Source organism: Chrysoperla carnea, chromosome 5 (assembly GCF_905475395.1).
Source record: "Chrysoperla carnea chromosome 5, inChrCarn1.1, whole genome shotgun sequence".
Classification (NCBI taxonomy): Eukaryota; Metazoa; Arthropoda; class Insecta; order Neuroptera; family Chrysopidae; genus Chrysoperla; species Chrysoperla carnea.
Window position 1 is genome coordinate 8,947,284 of NC_058341.1, and position 23,283 is coordinate 8,970,566.

General features: G+C 29.2%; 2 protein-coding genes across 5 annotated transcripts; one reads left to right on the plus strand and one right to left on the minus strand.

The window, feature by feature from the left end:
* Positions 1-8,480: 8,480 nt before the first annotated feature.
* On the minus strand, positions 8,481-15,890 carry LOC123299577 (chitooligosaccharidolytic beta-N-acetylglucosaminidase). 3 transcript variants are annotated; one of them, XM_044881823.1, is made up of 9 exons: positions 15,836-15,890; positions 12,922-13,078; positions 11,340-11,586; positions 10,858-10,963; positions 10,633-10,796; positions 10,154-10,411; positions 9,535-10,020; positions 9,170-9,412; positions 8,481-9,039 (listed from the first exon to the last, which is right to left on the minus strand). In XM_044881823.1, exons 2-9 carry the CDS (start codon positions 13,002-13,004, stop codon positions 8,836-8,838), a joined length of 1,791 nt encoding a protein of 596 aa, XP_044737758.1. In that variant the 5' UTR covers positions 13,005-13,078; positions 15,836-15,890; the 3' UTR covers positions 8,481-8,835. The 3 variants fall into 3 exon arrangements, with proteins under 3 accessions (XP_044737758.1, XP_044737755.1, XP_044737759.1); XM_044881820.1 differs by lacking the exon at positions 15,836-15,890 and adding an exon at positions 15,656-15,766; XM_044881824.1 differs by lacking the exon at positions 15,836-15,890 and adding an exon at positions 14,023-14,041.
* A 1,186-nt stretch (positions 15,891-17,076) lies between these two features.
* On the plus strand, positions 17,077-23,063 carry LOC123299578 (vanin-like protein 1). Of its 2 annotated transcripts, none has more exons than XM_044881826.1 (9): positions 17,077-17,160; positions 17,226-17,372; positions 17,786-17,929; positions 18,000-18,163; positions 18,519-18,733; positions 19,092-19,342; positions 19,562-19,710; positions 21,057-21,445; positions 22,926-23,063. In XM_044881826.1, the coding sequence occupies exons 1-9, from the start codon at positions 17,113-17,115 to the stop codon at positions 22,940-22,942; spliced, it is 1,524 nt and encodes a 507-aa protein (XP_044737761.1). In that variant the 5' UTR covers positions 17,077-17,112; the 3' UTR covers positions 22,943-23,063. The 2 variants fall into 2 exon arrangements, with proteins under 2 accessions (XP_044737761.1, XP_044737760.1); XM_044881825.1 differs by lacking the exon at positions 22,926-23,063 and adding an exon at positions 21,517-21,657.
* Positions 23,064-23,283: the final 220 nt, after the last annotated feature.

Sequence of the window (23,283 nt, forward strand, 5' to 3'; positions counted from 1 at the left end):
CAACTCCTGTAATATTCGTCTTAAGGAGTATCTGGCTTTGCAATTTCCTAGAATATTTTTGTGCTCCGGAATACATTGTATCTTACCGATAATTTGTCCAGAGAAGTCCAGAGTCACGACATAGGTAGACAGAGTTTAAGAATTTTATCGAAACTTGGTTGACAGAGACAATATAATTTCGTTTCAAAGATTAAACCACAGAAATAAGACAAAAAATATGCCGATCTGCTTTAAAAATCCAAGTGAAGAATTTTCACCGAGATTATCTTTATTCGGATGCAAGAAATGACTTATGAAAAATCAATCCATTGTAAAATCATGTGCGCAATTAAGTTTATGACAGTTTCAGCTATTATAAAATTTTTTCACTTGGACTTTTTAAGAAGAAAAACCTTTATTTTCTTGGACTAAGCTGTACAATTGCCTCTTTCTTTTTATTGTACTTCGAAAGTTCACCCCCAAATTCATTTTTTTCGGCTTTTGGGTTATCAATATTAAATATAGAACCCAAAATTTACGAAAATTCAGTACATGGCCTGAAATCGTTTCAATAAATCTCTCTTTGTAGGGGATTTTTAACAATATCTCAGGAATTAAGAATCCAATCATCAAATCAATTCGATTTTGGAATATTTTAGGTCAATATTCCGTTAAAAACTACGTTATATTGAAATTGGAAACAAAAAATTTGGATTTCAATGGATTTTTGTAATTTTTTTAAGAGGTATCCCTTTGAAAAAATAGAAAACTCCGTATATAAGATAATTTTAGCCAGAAAATTACAAAAATTGTATTAATTTGACGAATAGTTGAGTATTTGTTAAGATATCTCCCGAAATCTTTCATGAAGTCCCGTATTTTAGAGAATTTTTCCGTGATATTTGTAATGTATGTGTATTTATCTACTTAATGTGCAACCAACTTTAGGGTCAGTCCCAACAAATCTCGCTACCCTATTTACTATTAGATTTATACATCGGTAAATCATTCAAAACTTGTTAGCTTATTAATAATACTAATTATGGAAAGTTTTAGATTTCCCCTTTCATTTAAATTATAATTACATTGTAAAGAGTCATCATGTGGAATGTGGATGAATCAAAGAGGTTACGTAACATAGAGGCTTAAAAGCATAGGAAACGCAATAAGAGTACAAGAAAGGACTGCCTTCCCTCTTTGTCTCGTAGCCTATCAAAGCGCTATATTAATATTTTGAATTATTGTATAAACACGTGAAAATATAAGACAGACGAAAGCAGCTATACGCGTACTTTTTTTAGGTCTCTCTCTATAACGATCAACTTAACCGTTTGGAAGGCCATATTACGGTTCTATGTTATTACTTCTATGGGATGAATACACTGTATTATAAAGTGCAATCATGTGGATAAATACACTGCTAAAAAAAATCAGCATTTAGATGATGTTGCGGGTAGGTTAGGTATATTAGATAAGAAAAATAATATAATTGTATTTGTATACGAGTATAACACCTAAGCAAGTTAAGAAATAATATAAAAATCAATGATAACAATATAAAAAAAAACTAAACATCTTAACAGTTGTAAATAATGTTGTTACAATTTATGAAGTGTACAAGGAAACAACATGCTAAGTCACGTACATATATTGAGATTGAGATATTTCCAATTAGAGGTTTCAAACCTCCTGAAAATCAGCGCTAGAATTCGTAACATACACAGAGCAGAGTGACGCATTGGGAACGTGCTGGGCTCATAGCCCACACCTTCTTAGATCGAAACTACTTTTGGCCACCATTTATTTGGTTTTCGAAAATTTTGGAATGCATTTTATAGAATTTTTTGTTCGTTTTTCGAGTATATTTCACAAGACCACTCTTTGAAGCTGCTTGCAATTATTCAAATCCCTATCTTTTACAGTTTTGGAGAAAATGGACACCAAAGTTTTGTTATAATTTGCGCCCTCACGGGTAAACAGTGATGTTTACGAAAAAATGTTTCAAACAAAAGTTGTTAGTTTTTTTATAATGAACATTTTTTATATTTAAACTTTTGTTCTATCTCTTTTTATGTACTTAGCACGCTATAAAAATTTCAGCTTGACATCTCTTTTCGTTTGTGAGTTATCATGCCCACAGACGGACGGGCGGACAACCTAATTAACCTATGTTGCTCATTTACGAACTCAAACTCACTTTTTACGTCTGGAGCACGCCATAAAAATTTGAATTATTGAGTTTTAAGGACGGGCAGACAAGCAAACGGAAATGGGCTAATTAGGTGATTAAAAATCTGAATAAAATGAAATGATATTTTTCATTTTCCCAAAATTTGTGAATAAGTCTTTGAACATCGTTTAACAAAATCCTAAAAAAAATTACTTATAATCTTATTGTAAGACCTTAATTTTAAATTGTTAAGGTGTTGGTCTCTACGATCTTTGCGTTATTTTATCTTAACAATGAAACGATTAATAATTTCACCACGATTACGCTTGTCAAAGCCGATTTCGCCGTAGCATTCTTACTACCTTTGTACAAGAAAATGACATTTTCAGTTAAAATAACACAAAAATATGACTGAGCATATTCTTTCCTGTGCCCTTCATGGCTTCATATGCTGCTGACAGTGCTGACTATGACGCTGACAACACATAATATTATTATACGTTTTATCCTTGAAATGTTTTTTAATTTAATTGTATGAAACATTTCAATACGCTTTTTTTTTTTAAATAATTATATTACATAATATTAAAAATGAATTTATTTAAGCATTATAATAATAATATATACTTAAGTACTTTGATCTTGATAACTTGTGTAAATATGTCATTAATTTAAAATATAACAAAGCTACTTCAAAAAAAATGTATTCTTATTTAGGCAACTTGTATTGCATATCTGTTTAAAAATAGCATAACTTTCATATAGATAGTTAGCGATCGCGTATTATATTTTTCAAAATAGGAAAAAATAACTTAAATTATTGACATATGCAGGGCTTTAATGCCTAGCTTGGGTTCGTATTAATTATTCTGTCTATCATAACGGATTATTATCGTAAAATTAATTAAAAATTAAATACTGAATTTATTCGATTTAAAAAACTTAAATTGTATTGGATTTATTGTGTAAATTAACTATTTACGTATGACGTCATTCAGTTTAAAATTTAATTAAAAAGTGAATAATCGAAAATTGATTTTAAATAAAATCACAATTATTTAATTAATTATTTTATTGATTTATCCTGGCTTTATACGAACATAATTTTAACAAGCTGTCGAAAATTAGACTTCTGGGAGTCCGATCAATAACTTTCTGATATATGACAAATATTTCGATTTTACTTATAGAATGACAGTTAAGAACATTTTAACTTGTCTTAAATGGATTTAGAAAAAAATAGACCAAAAAAAAAACTATAATAGTGTCACATTTTTGAAGGCCAGGACTAAAAATTTCAGAACCCAACCAGAGAAGTGAGCGGGCATTATGCTAGTAATAAATAGTAATAAAATAGGCTTTAGATAATACATACTGATTGACAATTCATAATTGATTCTTGTATTAATATGATTGATACCCCATGTTTTAATATATCACACAAATTTTAATAATATATGCATTTTCAAGTATAAATTTAATAATAAAATGACTATAATAAACACACCAATGACCTGGATAGATTTCTTATTTAAAAATGTTTAAAATGTCCTTATAGAACTTGATCAACTGAATCTTAAAATGCTTAATTTGCATAAATAATTTTTTTTTTTAAATATGCAATCAAGATCAAATTAACTTACCGCAATAATAAAAGTATTAAGTTTTATATTTATTTAATAAACAAAAATAAATATTTAAAGTTTAATCTGGGAGTTTTATTATAATACTTAATTAATAATAAATATTTTGATAATAAAAATATTATTGAATAAATATGATAGGGATTAAAAACGTAATAGTTTTTCTATAGATTAATCCACTTATTTTAGTCAAAAGAATGGTTCCATCGCGGAATCTAACGGAGTAAGCTGAATATTTGTACAAACCATTATTTTGATAGTAGTTATGTTGACTTAAGAGTCACATATGGTCATGTGGTCAAAGGTCGCAAAAACGAATTTTTTTGAGAATAACTCGTGTGAGATTTTGAATAATATATTAAAAATTAGGCATCCAGTCATCAAATAAACCCGATTTATGAATTTTTTGGGTCATAATTACCTTATATAATGAGTTTCATCGAAATTGGAGACAAATAAATTTTTTCGATTTTTTGGAATTTTTTTAAGAGGTACCCCTTTGAAAAAAATCGAAAAAATCCAAACAAATTTTTTTTTCTCTGATTTCGATGAAACTCATTATATAAGGTAATTTTGACATAAAAATTACAAAAATCGGGTTTATTTAAAGATTGGATGCGTAGTTTCTGAGAAACTCGCTCTCTGTGTGAGATTTTTAACAATATCTCAAAAATTAGGCATCCAATCATCAAATAAACCCGATTTATGAATTTTTTGGGTCATAATTACCTTATATAATGAGTTTCATCGAAATTGGAGACAAATAAATTTTTTCGATTTTTTGGAATTTTTTTAAGGGGTACCCCTTTGAAAAAAATCGAAAAAATCCAAACAAATTTTTTTTCTCTGATTTCGATGAAACTCATTATATAAGGTAATTTTGACCCAAAAATTACAAAAATCGGGTTTATTTAAAGATTGGATGCGTAGTTTCTGAGAAACTCGCTCTCTGTGAGAGATTTTGAATAATATCTCAAAAATTAGGCATCCAATCATCAAATAAACCCGATTTATGAATTTTTTGGGTCATAATTACCTTATATAATAAGTTTCATCGAAATTGGAGACAAATATTTTTTTTCGATTTTTTGGAATTTTTTTAAGGGGCCCTTTTGAAAAAAATCGAAAAAATTACAAATTTTTGTTTCGGAATTTGGAAAAATTCCATAGATAGGGTAATTTGGACCCAAAAATTACAAAAATCGTATTCATTTGACGAATTATCGAGTATTTTTTATGATATCGCTCGTTATCTTATATATTCGCTCGTAATCGAGATTTTCGATGATATCTCGATACAACTACTAATCTAATCGTCAAATAACCTAACTTTTTTGGTTTGGTGAATTCTCTTTATATTCTAATAAAAACAGAGTTCTTGTGATTTTTAAATTTCCCTGATTTTTAAAAGAATACCCAGTCAATTATATAACCTGATAGCCATCGATTTTCCCGGCTTGTGATCACTCAACTTTGTTATATGATTTATGAGCAAATTATTAACATTGATGTAATGTAAATTGCATATACATAAATTAATATGAACTTATTTTTACGATTTTAGTACAACTACAAAAAGAACAAACGAAAAATTAATCTTTTGTTAAATACAAAATTGAAAACATAAAGAAATTTTGTACCAGTTGTACCATTAATGGCCAGCAGTGATCTTCAACATCTTGTAAAATCAAGCGTGGCAATGACATAATTTTTAAACGAACGTAAAAAAATTTACTAGAGAAAAAATAAAATTTATATCTGCAAAATTATGTAATTATGCTTAAAAAAAAGAAGCGCTTAAATATTAATAATAAAAATAAAAGAATAATTTTCATTCACTTACGGTAATAATATCGTCAGGAACGTAAAAATGTGCGATCGGTCCAGCAGCTGCTTTACGCAAACCTTGATAACCGTGCTCCAATTCCGTATATGACATAACTTGTTACATTCAATTTTATGGAAGTTGAAGGTAACACTTTCAGTGACATACCCCAACTAGAAATAAGAAAATAATATATTTTAATAAATTGTCCAAAAGATTCATAAAAATTGGGATCGAAACAATTATTATTGAAAGAGTGTAAGATAAAAGCAAGTCAAAGTGCTGCCTCGGAGGGTAGAGAAAGTATACTCATTTAACTGGAATGAGAAAGTTTTCCATTTCTTGAAAAGCTAGCTAAATTTTAAAGGGGCAAATAGAAAACTTATTTTCGCTATGTTATCTGCATGGAAATCTTAGGAAAATTTCTTTAAAACTCTTTTCAAGGTAGGAGTGAGAATATGAGGCAAACAAAATTTGTGCCTCCGGTCTCAATGTCAGCCAGTGTTCTCAATCATCAACGACATAAGTAAGTTTTGGTACCAATTCATGGATTGAGCTATTAATCGAAAAGATCTAGTAACGCAGATTAACTTTCACTGTGATTTTTAGAGATAAAACTGTAAGAAGATGGCAAATCAGAAAGCCACCATATTTTCGCTTTTGCTTCGGGGAAATGAAAAATATTCGAGTTCTGACTAAAATATAGAATAATAAAATTCCAATAAACATAGACTGGCATATGCTTTAAGGAAAATTATCTGGCAGGGACAGCCTATAGGCCACGAATTGTAGGCACTTTTGGTGGTGGGGAATCTTGAGTGTTTGCGAATAAACTTCATTAAGTTACCGAACATGCAATGTGTATTCAGAATGAAATCATGCAAAATTTTAGCATTTTAAATGACAATTTAGACCGTCATCTCAAAATCCTTTATTAAAATAAAAAATGGGTCGCATGCAAAAACACATTCTGACCAGTGTAATACAAAATCCCTTTCACCCTAGTCTTAAAATCACCATTTGGTAATTAATAAAGATTATTTAGGTATTGTCGGGAGGGAACGTCGCGTTTTAATCGAAACTTTAATTCAAAACAGTGATAAAAACCATCAAATGTTATTGATAAGCATACCTTTCAAAGACACCCGGTATAAACGTCAATTATTATTCTCAACTTGTTAAGATTATAATTTATTTAAATTAATTACATCGTAATCAATTAACTGCTCTACGACTTGAGATTTTAAGTGTTTATACAGTGCAGTGGGGTAATTTTGATAACAGCAAAACATTTGGTTTTACACTTTTGTGTCAAATGTTTTACACTTAGTCTTTCTATTAAAAGAGTGACCACTTAAAAAGCGTAAAAAGTGATAATTAAAAAGGTATTTGTAAACAAAAATATGAAAATTATTTTAAAATTAATAATAAACAAGAAATTATACCTTGACATTCCCACTTAAACAATTATAAATTTGTTCACGTTAGAAATTCTTCGATTATTTTCTGAATGAAAAATTAGTTTTGTTTATTTGTAAGAAAATTATACAACGTCCAAATAATTATCTATTCATGATTCTAGTTTATAAATAGGTAAAAATATTTAAAAATAAACTATCTATTCACAAATACACAATCAAAAAAAAAATATAACCCAAAAATTGATTTAATTGAGCAAGACTGTATTTATCGATTTTATTTTAATGAGTTAAATACTTACAGAATAATTAAACTGTAAAAAGTTTGGTAATTATTTATTTATAAAAGAAAAAAGCTTTATCAAATTCTATTTTTATTTCACTTTTCTTGTGCATAAAATGATTATTGATAGGTACTTTAATTTGTTATTTTATGCTTTGACATATACAAGGTGCGTCCAGATTGAGGTGTTTACACAATAAATTACTGTATATATATTTATAGGTAAGACGGACACACAAATATTTTCAATATTAAAATAATTTATACGAATATTTAAGAAAATATTTTATTTATTTTCCAATAATAAAAAGTTTATTGATTCTTCTTTTCATACAAAGTATATCAAGTTATAACTCGAATAAATAGTATATAAAAAATGTACTATTAATAGGTAGGTAAAGAAAAACACTTAGCTTTTGGATCAAGACCTTGGTCCATATTTTGTCTTCCTTTGAAAGAAAGGTCAATACAGGGACTTTTGGGCATAGAGGAGAGAAAAAACGAAATTTTTGCCTAAAAATTTCATAAATTCAACAATATTTTAGCATTAACAGATAGTTATATAAAAAAGTCCATGATAGATAAGACCACGTCCAGGAGGGAGGGGGCAGCTTAACCCTGATCTATGCAATCCGTCGCGTCGGTACGTCCATGGATAAAATATAAAAATCATATTTGACACCAAAATTATTAATGTTAGAAACTGTTTCTGTTAGAAGTGAAATTTACAAAGTTTAAAAACCCCCGACAAATACGGTTTTTTTTCTTGTAACTCTCTTCAAATAAACTGATTTTTTCGAAACATAGCTAAAAACATTCTAGTTTCAGATACCTTTAAAAAAACCGCATTCAAATCGGTACACCCTTTTAAGAGGTGCCACAGATAGACAGAAACGGCTCAGACTTATGTTTTTTTATATTACAACAATAAATTTTTGATTATCTATGCTCTTTTCAGGCCGCTTCCTCTCCGTTTGTCACGCTACATCAGATTTTCCGGCAAAAACAGCGCCTGAATATCTATACCCTTCCCTTTTGGCTAATGTATTCACATACCCCTGGTGTTCACATCTCTAAAAAAAGTTAAAGGGGTTGGGGGTGATCAAGGAGATGTGCAATACACATAGGACAGATGTCAACCGGTTTTGAAAATCGGTTGCAATTTATTTAAAAAAAAATTTATTCTAAAATATGAATGTACAGGTTTCCTTATTTACAACATACGATTTATTGCTTCAATTTTGTACGAAAATATAACAAAATGGACGTTATTATTTTTATAAAACACAACCGCAAATTTTCAAGGCAGCCTGACTACGTAAAAATTCAGAGAGCAATAAAAATTGCAGTCATTATTCGTTGATTACAGAACAGAGCAAGCCTCATAGGCAGCAATTTATTGCAAATACTATTGAAAAATCATAATTATTTAGTTGTAAAAATAGCTAGCTATGGTGCTAAATTTGTTCTGCACGCATCGAATATTTTCGTATGATAAGCTCTACAAATATAATTGCTCAACCATAACAATAACCATTGTTTTCAAGACACCATTGTGGCTGTAATGTATCAGCGTAAATACCTCGTTCAACAAATCGTTCTCTTTGTATTAACATTCTTTGTTCAGCCTCTTGCCAACCTGTTTGAGGATCAGACCATAATCGTTCACCAAGTGCTGCACATCTTGGCCATAAACGATTATCTAGTGATGAATCATCAGCCTAAAAACAAATTTTGAAGGAAAATATGATTTAAGGTTGTTATGAAGACAATTTTACTTAATAGTACTGAGTGAGAGGGACAATGAGACCCCCTTAATAACAACCTTAAAAATCTATGCATTGTACATACCTGTTCGGTCCATAATGCAGCTTCAGCTCCTAAAACTAGATCAACACGACCTTGTGAAATTTTTCGCGGATCGTTATTGTATACAGTTTTCCATCCTTTATATGGTGCACACCAATTCGTGCCTGAACCGACCCAAGCTTCAAAGCCACAATCAAGATATAAAGCATCATAGTTTGATAAAATAATACGATATTTTTTTGACAATAGATCATCGATCACCTGATCTGAACCTGTTGTCCAAACCTAAAAATTAGAAATGAATCATATTGGATAAAATATGACCAGAATATCCATCCACTAAAGTTTTCAAATTTTTACTTAAATTTGAGTATTTAGTACATTTCTAAAACAGTGGCGTTATTTACCTGAATGATATATTTATCCTTCGGTAAATACTGTTCAATATATTTAGCCGATGTAAGCGTACTAGTCCACATGATAATGGGTACTTTCTTATATTTTTCAAAACGTTCAAGTGCCTGTGTTTGAAATACATTCCATAATTTCATGAAATCATCCGTTGAACGTGTCCAATCTCTTTCTTTGATCATCCAATCGGTAATACTCTCCGTTGAATTCCAACAACTTAATGAAACTTCATCACCACCCATATGGAAGATATTTGGTTGGAAAAGTTCAACAATATCACGATAAATATCCTCTAAAGCATCGTATAATTTTGGTTTTGTTGGATTTAATTGTCCGCATGGTGGTTCAACACAAAACGATTGCCACGGTTGTGCATTAAAGCATTCAACAAAATCAGTATTTTGCCAGCCCTCACCAACATGAGCTGGTGCATCAAATTCAGGTATAACTCGAACACCACGTATTTTTGCATAGTTTACAATCTGAAAATATTGTTAATTTTTTCAATTTTTAAACAAAGTTTAGGAGCTACGATACCACAGACAGACACACAGATATACAAACACGGGAGTTAAAAATATTGTAAAAATCATAATTTAACAAAAATTTACTTACATCTTTGACATCATCAACCGTATACACTTTTCTGTTACTAAAAGCACCAAGTTTCGAAAATTCTGGTCGAGATGGTAATTTTATTGGAAAACTTTGTGAATCAGTTATATGCCAATGGAATGTATTTAATTTTGTCATAGCCATTGCATCAATTGTTCGTTTAATTCCGTCCACAGATATATAATTACGTGCTGTATCAAGAAGTACTCCACGATAATTATATGCTGGTTTATCGGTAATGTTTACATCACGTATAACCTAAAATAAAACAATTTTATTAAAACTTATTCTTAAAAACTGAATGTTTTAAAACAATCCGACTATTTCGAAAGTGATTATACGATGAATCTACGCTATAGATATTCCCAATTACGATCCGCGCTTCCAACTCGCCTTTTTTGCCTCTGTTTTACTCTCGAAATTCTCAGATCGTTTTGAAACACCCTGTATAATTTCCAAAACGCTATAAGAGCACATACTTGTATTTCGTTTCGAATATCATCATAAATAACAAGTTGACCAAGCGTTTCTAAACCATGGCGTGCACCGTAAAAGTTGGGTGCAGTAATTGTTGCATTTAAACGGCCATCATTTGATTGTCCAACATTTAAAGTATAGCTTTCATCAGTCTCCAATGTTAATTCTAGAAAAAAAATTCAAATAAACAAATTTCCATTACATTTTTCTGTTTTAAATATACAAACCAGTGTCGGATGAATCCTTAATTTTAACATAGACCATAACACTATGTCCACCAGGTTTGATTGGAGTACCTTTGGGTTGTAAAACATTGACATGTTGAAGGAATCTCTAAAAAAAATCAAAATATTTTTGATAAAAAGAATGAAAAAAATTTCTTAACAAGTTTTCAATCCGATTTATCGGTCGCAGTCAACTGACTTTGATAAATATTATCACTAACATTCTTATTCGCGATATTCTTTTCCAATCGCTATATGCGATTCAAATAATCGTTTTATAACTAATGCGGACGGAAAAAATTTACAAGTTTAAATTTGTGCAGGGTTGAATCTTGATAAAATTTGCCGTTATTATGCTCATTTGAGAAATTTTGATTGGCTGGCAAAAAGGAAGCCACTCACGAAGTTTTAGGTTTGTATTAATCATTTATCAAAGCACGTCTCACGGTCTAAAATATTTACGAACATAAAATTGAAAAACATACTTTTCCTGCATCTTTAATTAATTTTGAAGCATTTGAATCATTATTATCCGTTAATATATCAACGCTGTTAACATTAATATGCATAACTATATCACCAATCTCCAATTTTCCATTTGGTTTTGGCCATAACAATGAATTCTTATCACAAAATGCATGGCATACAGCACGACTTATTGGATTTTTATCACCTTCCACAACTTTTAATTTTTTACATTGACCTGCTTGGCATTCCCAACGCCACACGGGTCTGAAAACCAACAAGAATTTAATTTACAACAAAAAAAGTATTTATTGACTAAAAACGCCGTCTTACGGTTCTAAAATAAATTCATTGGAAGTTTTATGAAAAACAGCAAAACCTATAACCACCCCAAGAACTGCGATTATTGTTAAAGATGCAAACACCCGAAATATTATTTTATTATTTATGTACATTTTTTTGAAATGAAATGAAATTTTTTTTAAATTAATTAATTATGCACAAGGCAATTATTGATTTTTATTGCGTTATTAAATCATCAAGTGTTTGAGTAAACAAATAATCTAAAAATAATTTACAATATTCTTTTCATTTGTTTGATTTTTCCAATTTTTTTTATTTTAAGGAGGTTTTTTTATCAGCAACCATGATTTATTATTATTTATCATTTAATAATAAATTTTTGTAATGCAGATTTGGTTTTGCATTGTATTGTAATCGAGTAGAGAAAAAAAAAATTTTCAAACCTCACGAACAAAAGTGAGTGCGCTTTCCGCTCTGATACAATCTGATACTTCCGCTCATGCAGATAATATTTAGCTATCTCTTTTTTAAATCTAAAGGGTATATCATAACAAATAACAGGACCGTCTTTAAACTAATGGGGGTTCTGGGAACTTTAGGACACCTATGAATAGAATCCTCACTCTGCGGGAATTTTTTTTTGGTTAACCCATTCAATCTTCAAACCGAGAAATTTTCATTACAATTTGGCGGCTCCATGGAACTCGAGACCCTGAGTACTGTCTCTATTGAGAAAGAAGGATTTAATTGTGTCTAATGCCCACTTTCGAACCTTTTTTTACACCCAATCTTGAAGTCCTTTGACAGTAGTTTAAACATTTTGGGGGTCCATAAGGAACATATGTCCGGAAACGCTCCCCATCCCAGCTACAGGAATCAGAAACTTTTTCTGACACCTTGCCTGCTTGTGAGAAATGTAGATAATTTAATTAAGCGAGAAATTCTTATTTAGACGTATGGACGTGATAATAAACCCGTGTGTAATTATTCGTAAAGTATTGAATTAATAACACAAAAGAAGATTATTGAAATCTAAAAAAAACTACATTGTGGCTTAAGTAGTCTTTAAAGATTATTTTTGGACTTTTACTGTAACTCAATAATGTTTGCGGGGTACTTTTACAATGTACAGTTTTACTGTAACTCTAGTTTTTGTTGGACTGTTCAACTCCACCCCGTTTTTTGCAATTTTTGTTTCAATTCGGAGAAAAATACACTTTGAAATCGAGTAAATCACAAACAAATTTATGCTAATTTGACAGAAACTTAAAACTTATAATAATTTCAAATGACTCTTACCCATCATCCTGAGCTTGGCAGTAAACCGCAAACAAATATAATTGTATTATGACGAACACATGATGAAATCGATAAAACATCATTAGTGTTAATTAAATTATGTTGTTAATTATATTCCAGATTGTTGTCTTGACTTTGTAATATTGCGGTAAAGTATCTGTAAAAATAGAAGAAGTAAAAAATATGAGTAACAGTACTTGTGTAAAATATTGACATTCAAACTGTGCAGCTGTGTGTAATAACTTTCACCTGAATAAACTAATTATGTCCATGAAATATTAAAATTACTATCACTTTAATTTATAAATGATACTGTCCGTCCGTCTGCACGATAACTCAAGAACGAAAAGAGATATCGAGCTGAAATTTCTATAGCATGTTCAGGACGTAAAAAATGAGTTTGAATTCGTAAAATCTTGGTTTCTTATGAAAAAATACTTTTGTTTGAAACTTAAAAAGCTGGGGAAAGCTTCTCTATGGGCTCTCGAATGTCCTTTTATACAGCAGTAAGCGTCTTGATACGTCATACGTTAAATATAAGTTGAATTATAAATTTAGTAGGTAAAATTATTTTTCAATGGGTTTCCGTCTAATTTTTATACAAATAAACACATACTTTTCAGCTTTTCTAATTATTTTCCTTATCATATAATGATTATTCACAAGCTAAAACAACATCGGGTTTTTAAAGCCACAAATCCACCCATATATATTTTTGCCAATTATTTATTGGACTACAGAGTATAACAACAAAGTTCTGTTCATGTATGGATTTTCCAAAAAAGATAAAATGATAAGAAATCGCATAGATGTAACTTCACAGACCAGACCCATAATTCCCCGTTCACTTTCAATTAATCTGGTTCTATTTATTTATCTATGCATTACTAATAAAGCAACATAGGTCAATTGGGTTTTGAATCCGTAAGCCCATTTTGTTCACCTTGTGTAAATATCTTTGTTTTCCCGTGAGGGTCCAACCTCTAATTTGGACATTAGAGGTCAGGGACATTTGGAATGTTTATTTACAGCTTAGAGAAATTTTTCAGAAATTGAATGAATATTTTAAATAAAATTTTATAAAATTTTCGAATACTTTACCCTCCAAATTCAACAAATAAGTAATAATAAAAAAGTGTAGTCACTATAAGAGCTCTTAACTAAAAATCTCAAAATATATCCTTACAATGGGTCTATATAAACATTTTTGGAAGTTTTAAGGTTATTGTCCGTGGATAAAAGAAATGACAACAATATCTAAATATTAAGGAGCAAATCTAGTTTTTGATATCAATAACCTGTTTTAAATAAAAATGAAATATTTATTCATTCTAATTTTGTTTTTTTCCAAAGTACTTAACACATTTGTACAATGTGTCCGAATTTACAAAAAAAAAAGTCAAAACAAACGATTGAGTTTATTGTTGAAATCCCCTGTACAGAATGTGTTGAATTTCATTGCTTACAATTTTTTTTTTTTATAAATTAGAGGAATTTAAAAAACCCACACAATTATGGCGGCCTTTCAGGCGCCTTTTATTAGATTTTCAAAAATTTTCGAAAGTATTTTCTAGATTTTTTTCCGTTTTTCAAGAATATTTTACAAGACCACTAGATAAAGCTGTCTGCAAATTTTCAACATCCTATCTTGTATAGTTTTGGAAAAAATGGACACTAAAATCTTGTCCTAATTTGCGCCCTCACGCTAACGTCTAACGTCTACGAAAAAATGTTTCAAACAAAAGTTGTTTATTTATAAGGAACATTTTTTACATTTAAACGGTTTATAAGATGAGTCCAATGGATCCAAGACTTGAGCTTGATATCTCGTTTTTGAGTTATCGTGTTAAAAGATGGACAGAAAGCCAGACGGGCGTACAGACAACCGGAAATGAACTCTTTAAGTGATTTTATGAACAAACTTGGGATTAAACTTAGTATACCTTGACATATTTCATATATACATGGTATAAAAATCGGACAATTTTTTTTTTTTTTAAATTTGACACCGTATATGTTTATCAATGTAATATTATATGCAGACAAAAAAAAAATTCAAATGACAAATTATAGTCTAGTCCGGTGCTAATTAAAGAGAAGAGAACCTTTTAAACTGAGTTCAAAAAGGAGAAAGGAGCTCGTAGTTCTCATTTTTCGTACAGCTTGTATTCGAAACAGTATAAAGTGCACAATCATAATTGTATTCAAAATCGAAAAGAGTAACAAATTAAGTCTTTTATTTCGAATCATGGATAAAAAACAGAATTATAATTTTTTATATCTTTTAAGATTTAAAGATTATATATATTAAGATCTTTTAAGAGCTATCCCGAATGGTTTAAAAATAGTAGTCTGCCATTTAGAATATAATAAAGTTAGACTAATTTCCGGTAAACAATCGACAATCGATATTCAATATTGTTTTCTATGGAAAAAACTAGAAAAAATTTTACTTTTTCGTTTTAAGAAAAGTGTATCAATAACTGCAATACAAATCAGGGGAAAGTCACATAATTAAAATAAATTAGTAATAATTGACCTAGTTAATATGACTAATTTAGCCTCAATCTTCCAATCACCATTTTATAGTGACGGTTTTTTCCTCATTAAAAAAATTCCCCTTTGGTTTGTAGGCAAAACACGATTTTCATATTCCAAGAAACTAACAACAGCTTGAGCTTAATTTAAATAAAACATCGTTTCAATTTTAAAGATTAAAAAAATCAATTCTTGCCTGTTTTCAACCAAATATCAATCCAACAATGGAAAGTTTTATACATTTTTTAACAATATAATTCACACATTGTTGGAAGTATATCACTCCACTTTAAAAAAATAAACTATGTTACTATGACATCATTTTATGTATCGCAAACAGTTCATGTTTAATTTTCTATGTAACAATTTCACTTACTAGAAAATCATCACCATTTGACCTTACTATGACCTTATAAATGCATAAATTAAATTATGTTCTTCTGTACAAGTAAAATGTACTCTCGTTTTTATATGAAATTCTTTCAACAAAATAAAGTTTTATATTTTATGTTTTCACAACAGTTAAAAAAGATATTTTATATCTTTTAAAGGATTCGCTATCTTTAATAATTTAAAAAAAATATATATTCACACGCTAACGTTAAAATAACTTTGAAAAACTTTTAAATTATCGAAATATAAAACCCTTCGTTTCATCCCTTCACTCCTAGCCACCCCAACTTTAAAATGGCATCCCCTACCTTGTGATAACTCATTTGAAACGGCATAAAATTATCTCTTTAAAAATGATTTTAAAAAAATGAAATCGATCCATGCATAGTAATGAGCAAAGAAAACGAATCTTTTCTAGGATTTCCATTCCGTTCACCTTGAAAATGATCCTCAATCAAACTATAATTCGGGATCACCGTATTGTTCCTCGACCTTGTATGTACGTATTCATAACAAATGTTAACGTGTGAATAAATTATTTGCATATCTATGACGTGTAAATGTAAACATAATGTAAATAGACTCTTTTAAATCAATTGTAAAACGAATCGAAGATAAATAATTATTATTATAATCGATTAGTGATTACATAATTAGTAACATGAAATCCAATCACAATAATTAGAATAATATTACCAAGTCATTTTCCCCTGGAGCATATTTATAGTATTAGCATCTTAATAATTTTTCGAAAAACATATTAAAAGAATAATTTCAAAGCATGTAAAAATATCAAATTCGATATTTAATGATGAATCACCTCATAAATATATGCATTTTTTTATCAAAATAACAGCCTACATGTAAAGAAAAACAAATAATTATTTTTCAAAGGTCAAATTTCGCTTATTAAATAAAATAATTATCTGCATGAATGTATTTTTTTGTTTCACTCAAAGATATTTTCTTTGAATTTTAATTAATAATAAAAATAAAATTAAAAGTCATATGAATTAAAATTATTTTTGGGTCTAGTACATTACAGTTATGTTATTCCCCTAAACGCTGATTAATTGTGTGGAATTTTATGTGATTGAGTTTCTAGGTATAATAAGTTTTATTTATCTGAAAAGTTAGGTAAGATAAGATTTATAAATAAAAGTGGGGATTAAAATTTGTTTGTTGTTTCATTCTTAAAAAGGGATTTTAAAATTGTTTTTAAAGGATTTCAAGTTAGTATTCCATATAGAAGATTTAAAAATGAATTTATTTTTCGTAAATGTATTTTTTATTGTTGGTTTAATTCAGGTAACTAACTATTTGTAGCCGAATAGTTTTATTTCAATTTTGAATTTTCGATTTGTTTATTTTAGCTATCTGTTGGTAGTGGTAATAAAAACACTTATCGTGCCGCTGTAGTTGAATATTCACCAGATATACCATTCTCGGATGATATTAAGATTATTTATAGAAAAAGTGTTGCTGATTATAAACATTTTATACAAGAAGCTGCTAAACAGGTTTTGTATAATAAGAAAACAAACAAATAAATTTTGATAAAAAAAAGAATCGACTCAAAAAAATTTACAAAAAAATTAAAAATAATTTTTCATTAACCCGTCAGCACTCTTGTTATGAGTATTTTGCTCACACTCGATTTAAAACTTAATATAACTTCATATAATTTTATGTATTTTATGAATTTTTCAACTTATCCACAGTTTGTAAAAATTTTTGAGAAGAGTAGAAAATAAATTCTCCCCTAATTTATTTATATGTGAGTACAGGATGAATCAGAACATCTCTTTAGTGTACCCATACCAGTAATTGTCTTATTTATTCATCATTATGAATTTCCACTATTTCACCACGCCAAACAACTTCAAATTTTAAATACTAAACATCTTTTGATATAGGAAATTTTGATTTTTAGAATGTCGATATAATTGTATTTCCCGAAGATGGTCTATCAACATTAAATGTGCCAGCAAAACGAAATAAAATACATTCATTCGCAACAAAAATTCCTAATCCTAACGACAAAATATCACCATGTAATACACCAGGTTTTTCTGAGGTAAATAAAATCAAAAATTTTATCTTAAGTTTATAAGTATACGATTATCTTTAAAGAAATTTTATTTTAGCATTTAACAAACTTATCTTGTGAAGCTTCCGCTAATAAAATTTACGTTGTCGTCAACTTGATTGAGTACGTAAATTGTCAGGGCGAAGATGGATGTCCTTGCGATAATAGTTTTTACTTTAATACAAATTTGGTCTTTGATAGAAATGGGGTCGTGATAGCAAGGTAATATATTTTGATCTAAGAAAAATAAAAATAAATCTCTTTGAAATCATAAATCAATCGGAATGAACCTATAATTCAGTTATTCCGATTCGATTTTCTTCAAAGCCGATTTTGAATGAATGAATCATAAAGTTTTTTTTTTCGATCCATTTTGGTTAAAAATTATAAACTTTCCATTAGCTTATAACGAACTGAAAATTTAATTACTAGTTTTGCCAGCCTTTTGGTGTTTTGGCAATAAATTTTGTTAATAAAGAAAATTGAGTTTTAAACCTTAGACAAAAAAAAAATTGTCGAAAAACTCGATTTCCGTGCTCATTTCAGGGTACCTTCAAATTTTTTTATATGATTTCAGATATCGAAAATACAACTTATTTGTTGAACCTGGCTTTGATGTTACAAAACAACCAGAGATAGTAACATTTACGACCGATTTCGGTGTAACATTTGGAATGTTTATCTGTTTTGATATCCTGTTTAAAGAGCCTGCGATAACTTTGGTTAAAGATAAACAAGTACACGATATTATTTATTCAACGGCATGGTTTTCGGAACTTCCATTTTTAACAGGTATAAGATAAACATGTTTATGAAAGAACATAAATCTTCATTTCTAAATTTAAAATTTTACGTAATTAAAAATAGAAAATCTTTAGGCCCAGTCACAGGGTTGCCACCTCTCCCTCTCTTTTTGGTCGAGAGACTCCACAAATTCTGTAATTTCTCTCGACTTCTAGAATTCCTCCAGAATTCAGTAATAAAGATATTTTTAGATTACTCTTCTGCTTTATCTTTCGACTTTATCTGGAACTATTAGGTGGCAACCTCACACAGTCGTCTTTGTTTTTCTGGAACCGTCATAACCATGGATCACTGGCACCCCTCAAACAAAAAAAATGTACGATTTTCAAATTATTTTATATTTTAGCTATACAAACTCAAGCTGGTTGGGCATATGGAAACGATGTTACCGTTCTTGCATCTGGCTATGATAATCCAAATCAACGTAATGTTGGAAGTGGAATATATGTGGGAAGAGCTGGAAGTATTATTGAATATTTTCCATTGCAACGTAATAATAGATTATTAGTAGCCAATGTGCCTAAATATCCATTTAAAAATACTGATCAAGACATCCGAAAAAATTCTATCCAAATAACAGAAAATGATGATAGTCAAGTAAGTTTAGTTACATGCTAGTACGATAGTAATTTTTGTCTTATGCTTTATTTCACGCAAAGTTGATTTTTCGACCCGCACCCCTCTTATCTTGGTTTTCCATACTTATAATTATCTGCTAGCTTTCGTTCGGTGTTCTCTGCCCAATGTTTTTGATTCCCCTTAGGCTGCATTCCTTTTAGCATTTGCGATATTGATTAAAATAACTTTTACTTTTAGGATGACTTAGTTCTATTCCAAGAAGATCTCAGCGGATATACGAGTGAAATTTTAACTGACACATATGAAAATAAGTTGTGTAATAATGACCTCTGTTGTAATTTCGAAATAAAAAGTACTCCTCTCAAAGAAGCGTCGTACGTTTACAGGTAAAAAAGGAATAATGAATATAATTTAAAGAGTAATTTAGATTTAGAAGACATTGAAATCGAATTCGTTTAACTAGTAGACAAATATTTTCTAAGAAATTGTTTAGAACCATCATATAAACCACATTTTTGAATTTGGTAGATCAATATTACCCTAGGTATTTAGTTTTATTGAAACTAAATGTTTTCGATTTTTTTAAGAATAAATAGTCCTTCGAAAAAAATCGAAACAAATTTTTTTTCTCTGATTTCGATGAAACTCATTATTTAAGGTAATTTTGACCCAAAAATTACAAAAATCGGGTTTATTTAAAGATTGGATGCATAGTTTCTGAGAAACTCGCTCTCTGTGTGAGATTTTTAACAATATCTCAAAAAGTAGGCATCCAATCATCAAATAAACCCGATTTATGAATTTTTTGGGTCAAAATTACCTTATATAATGAGTTTCATCGAAATTGGAGACAAATAAATTTTTTCGATTTTTTGGAATTTTTTTAAGGGGTACCCCTTTGAAAAAAATCGAAAAAATCCAAACAAATTTTTTTTCTCTGATTTCGATGAAACTCATTATTTAAGGTAATTTTGACCCAAAAATTACAAAAATCGGGTTTATTTGATGATTGGATGCCTAATTTTTGAGATATTATTCAAAATCTCTCACAGAGAGCGAGTTTCTCAGAAACTACGCATCCAACCTTTAAATAAACCCGATTTTTGTAATTTTTGGGTCAAAATTACCTTATATAATGAGTTTCATCGAAATTGGAGACAAATAAATTTTTTCGATTTTTTGGAATTTTTTTAAGGGGTACCCCTTTGAAAAAAATCGAAAAAATCCAAACAAATTTTTTTTCTCTGATTTCGATGAAACTCATTATTTAAGGTAATTTTGACCCAAAAATTACAAAAATCGGGTTTATTTGATGATTGGATGCCTAATTTTTGAGATATTATTCAAAATCTCTCACAGAGAGCGAGTTTCTCAGAAACTACGCATCCAATCATCAAATAAACCCGATTTTTGTAATTTTTGGGTCAAAATTACCTTATATAATGAGTTTCATCGAAATTGGAGACAAATAAATTTTTTCGATTTTTTGGAATTTTTTTAAAGGGTACGTACCCCTTTGAAAAAAATCGAAAAAATCCAAACAAATTTTTTTTCTCTGATTTTGATAAAACTCAGTATATAAGGTAATTTTGACCCAAAAATTACAAAAATCGGGTTTATTTAAAGATTAGATGCGTAGTTTCTGAGAAACTCTCGCTTTTTTTTGGTCAAGCTATACGAAAATCGAGTTCAATTTGACGATTGATAAAAAATAATGGACTTACTTTTCCAGGGCTGTAGTATTCAGTGGTCAACGAAACTACGCTCACATTGTACAAGCTGGTACACAAGTTTGTGGTATCGTAAGTTGTTTAAAGGATACAATTGAATCGTGTGGCATACGAAATAAAACATTTGAGACAGGTCGAGAGTTCCACAGTATTAAAATTTCGGGAAATTTTCATCAAAATGAAAATAATGTTCAATGGCCATCAACTGTAAATACTCATTTTCTACCCTTGGATCCATTAATGTTTACATATGAAAATAAAAATAAAAATATCGAATTAAGCTTAAATGATGATATCCGATTGGATAATTTATTTACATTTGCGATTTATGGAAGAGATTATTCCCATGATCAACACATTCCTCAAACTAATCATGCAGAACAATGTAACGGTTAGTATTATTTTTTAATTCGTATTAATGTTAACATCCATGATTGATTATTAAAATTTTTTTGGTAACAGGAATCTGGACGAAAAGCAAAATAATGTTTATCTTTTCAGTATATTTTTTTTATTTTAGCTACGATTCGATCAACATTTGATCTTCATCAGGCATCATAAAAAGTACCTCACAATAAACATTAAATTATTATTTATTTTATAAATCATTAACAAATTAACGGAATTTAATTTGTTAAACTCCATTGATATTAAATTTGAAACTATTTTATATTCAAATCTTATTGTTACCAAAAAAATATTATTTTTAAAATTTTTTATCTGGAGAAAGGTTGGATATCAATGCGCCCTTTAATTTACAGACAATAATTAAATTAATTATAACAATAGTATAAAGATTTAATGTCTTGATGATGCTTGACGCTGGACTTTGAGGTCAAATTAGGCTTCCATCTAGCTGGAAATAATTAAGTTATATCTCTAAATATACATACTAAAAGTTATTCCCTAAACACGCTTTTAATAAACACATGATAATAATAAATAAACAATTATATCCAATATTCGATATTCGATAGTTCAATCTATATTTATTTAGTTCTGTCAAAATCAATCCTGAAAATAAAAAGCTAAAGTTTAGCTTTTTACGAAGAGACGCTGCTAAGTTTTTTCCGGATGGAAGCACGGCCTAAACAGCGTCAAGCGTCAGCATGAAACACACCTTAAAAAATATTCTGTAACATTAAGAAGAGGGTGTCTCCGTTGTCGCCGAATGAATCTCATTAATTTATAGACTTAGATATTTTTACCATTGCAAACTAGTTGTAGCTCCATTTTTTCTAAATAAATTTGTACTAATATATAAATAAAAAATATGTCACTTATTAATGTTAAGAAAATTATAAGAAAGCAGCATTAAATTTTGAGGTATCAAATCCTACATATATTTTATGGAGGATAGAAATAAGGAGAACCATCTCTGTATACAAAAAAAAAGTTTAAGTTTTGAAAGATTATAATAAGAGTAAGATAAAGATCTAAACAAGTTGTTGAAGCGGGATAGAGAAATTCACATGAAACACCTTTTGCTACACAAGGCACCATTTTGGTCAATCGTGATTCCCTCCCTTTTGAACCCAACTAGATTTGCGTTTGCCTATAAATGGGATAATCAAAAATGCTCAAGTAGCTCTTATTTAACTATTTAACCGCTAAAGCTAAATAAAAGAATCTCTTAGTTGAAAAACTCAATACTTTACAAAACAAATTTTTTGAAATATTATAAATAAATTTCATTTTTAAATTAATCATGGTTTTATATTTTTAATTTCTCATGAATCCCCACACAAGGCCCCTGTTAATGATGTTAACACTATTCCAACCTTCTCCTATGTTTACTTAAACTTTAAAATTAAGCTGTTAAATTTCTTTCAAATTTTGAATTTAAAATTTGTTTTTTTTTTTTTTTTTAGCCAAAGAAGAACTTTAAACTTTATTTAATGCTATTCAACGAGTCAACGACTGATTAAAACAGTGGAGTACCGTAAAGCACATCAATTACGACCTTCATTAAAATATATATTGTAAAATAAAGATTTTTTTATTGCTTATTTATTTATTTTATTTACTATCTGAAGCCCGCCACTTAAATTACGAATTACCAATCTTCTAAGATAGAAAGTTTATCACTCCCATCTTCTCAATACTGCTCAAAGAGAGGTCATAGAAATCATACATTAAGCCTAACTGTGTTATTCAGTGCCAGGCAGTTCAGTTCCTCGAAGCATTCATAGACAGTCCTCGATTGGAATCTTGAAGCCTGAAGGGCCT

Bases quoted from the DNA above. Each gene is read 5' to 3' on its own strand.
- LOC123299577 (XM_044881823.1), bottom strand. From the start codon at position 13,004: ATGATGTTTTATCGATTTCATCATGTGTTCGTCATAATACAATTATAT. The intron at 11,587-12,921 runs GTAAGAGTCATT...GTTGGTTTTCAG, and splicing joins TGCCAAGCTCAGGATGATGG to ACCCGTGTGGCGTTGGGAAT. The intron at 10,964-11,339 runs GTATGTTTTTCA...GATTTTTTTTAG, and splicing joins TAATTAAAGATGCAGGAAAA to AGATTCCTTCAACATGTCAA.
- LOC123299578 (XM_044881825.1), top strand. From the start codon at position 17,113: ATGAATTTATTTTTCGTAAATGTATTTTTTATTGTTGGTTTAATTCAG. The intron at 17,373-17,785 runs GTTTTGTATAAT...TTTGATTTTTAG, and splicing joins TACAAGAAGCTGCTAAACAG to AATGTCGATATAATTGTATT. The intron at 18,734-19,091 runs GTATAAGATAAA...TTTATATTTTAG, and splicing joins GGAACTTCCATTTTTAACAG to CTATACAAACTCAAGCTGGT.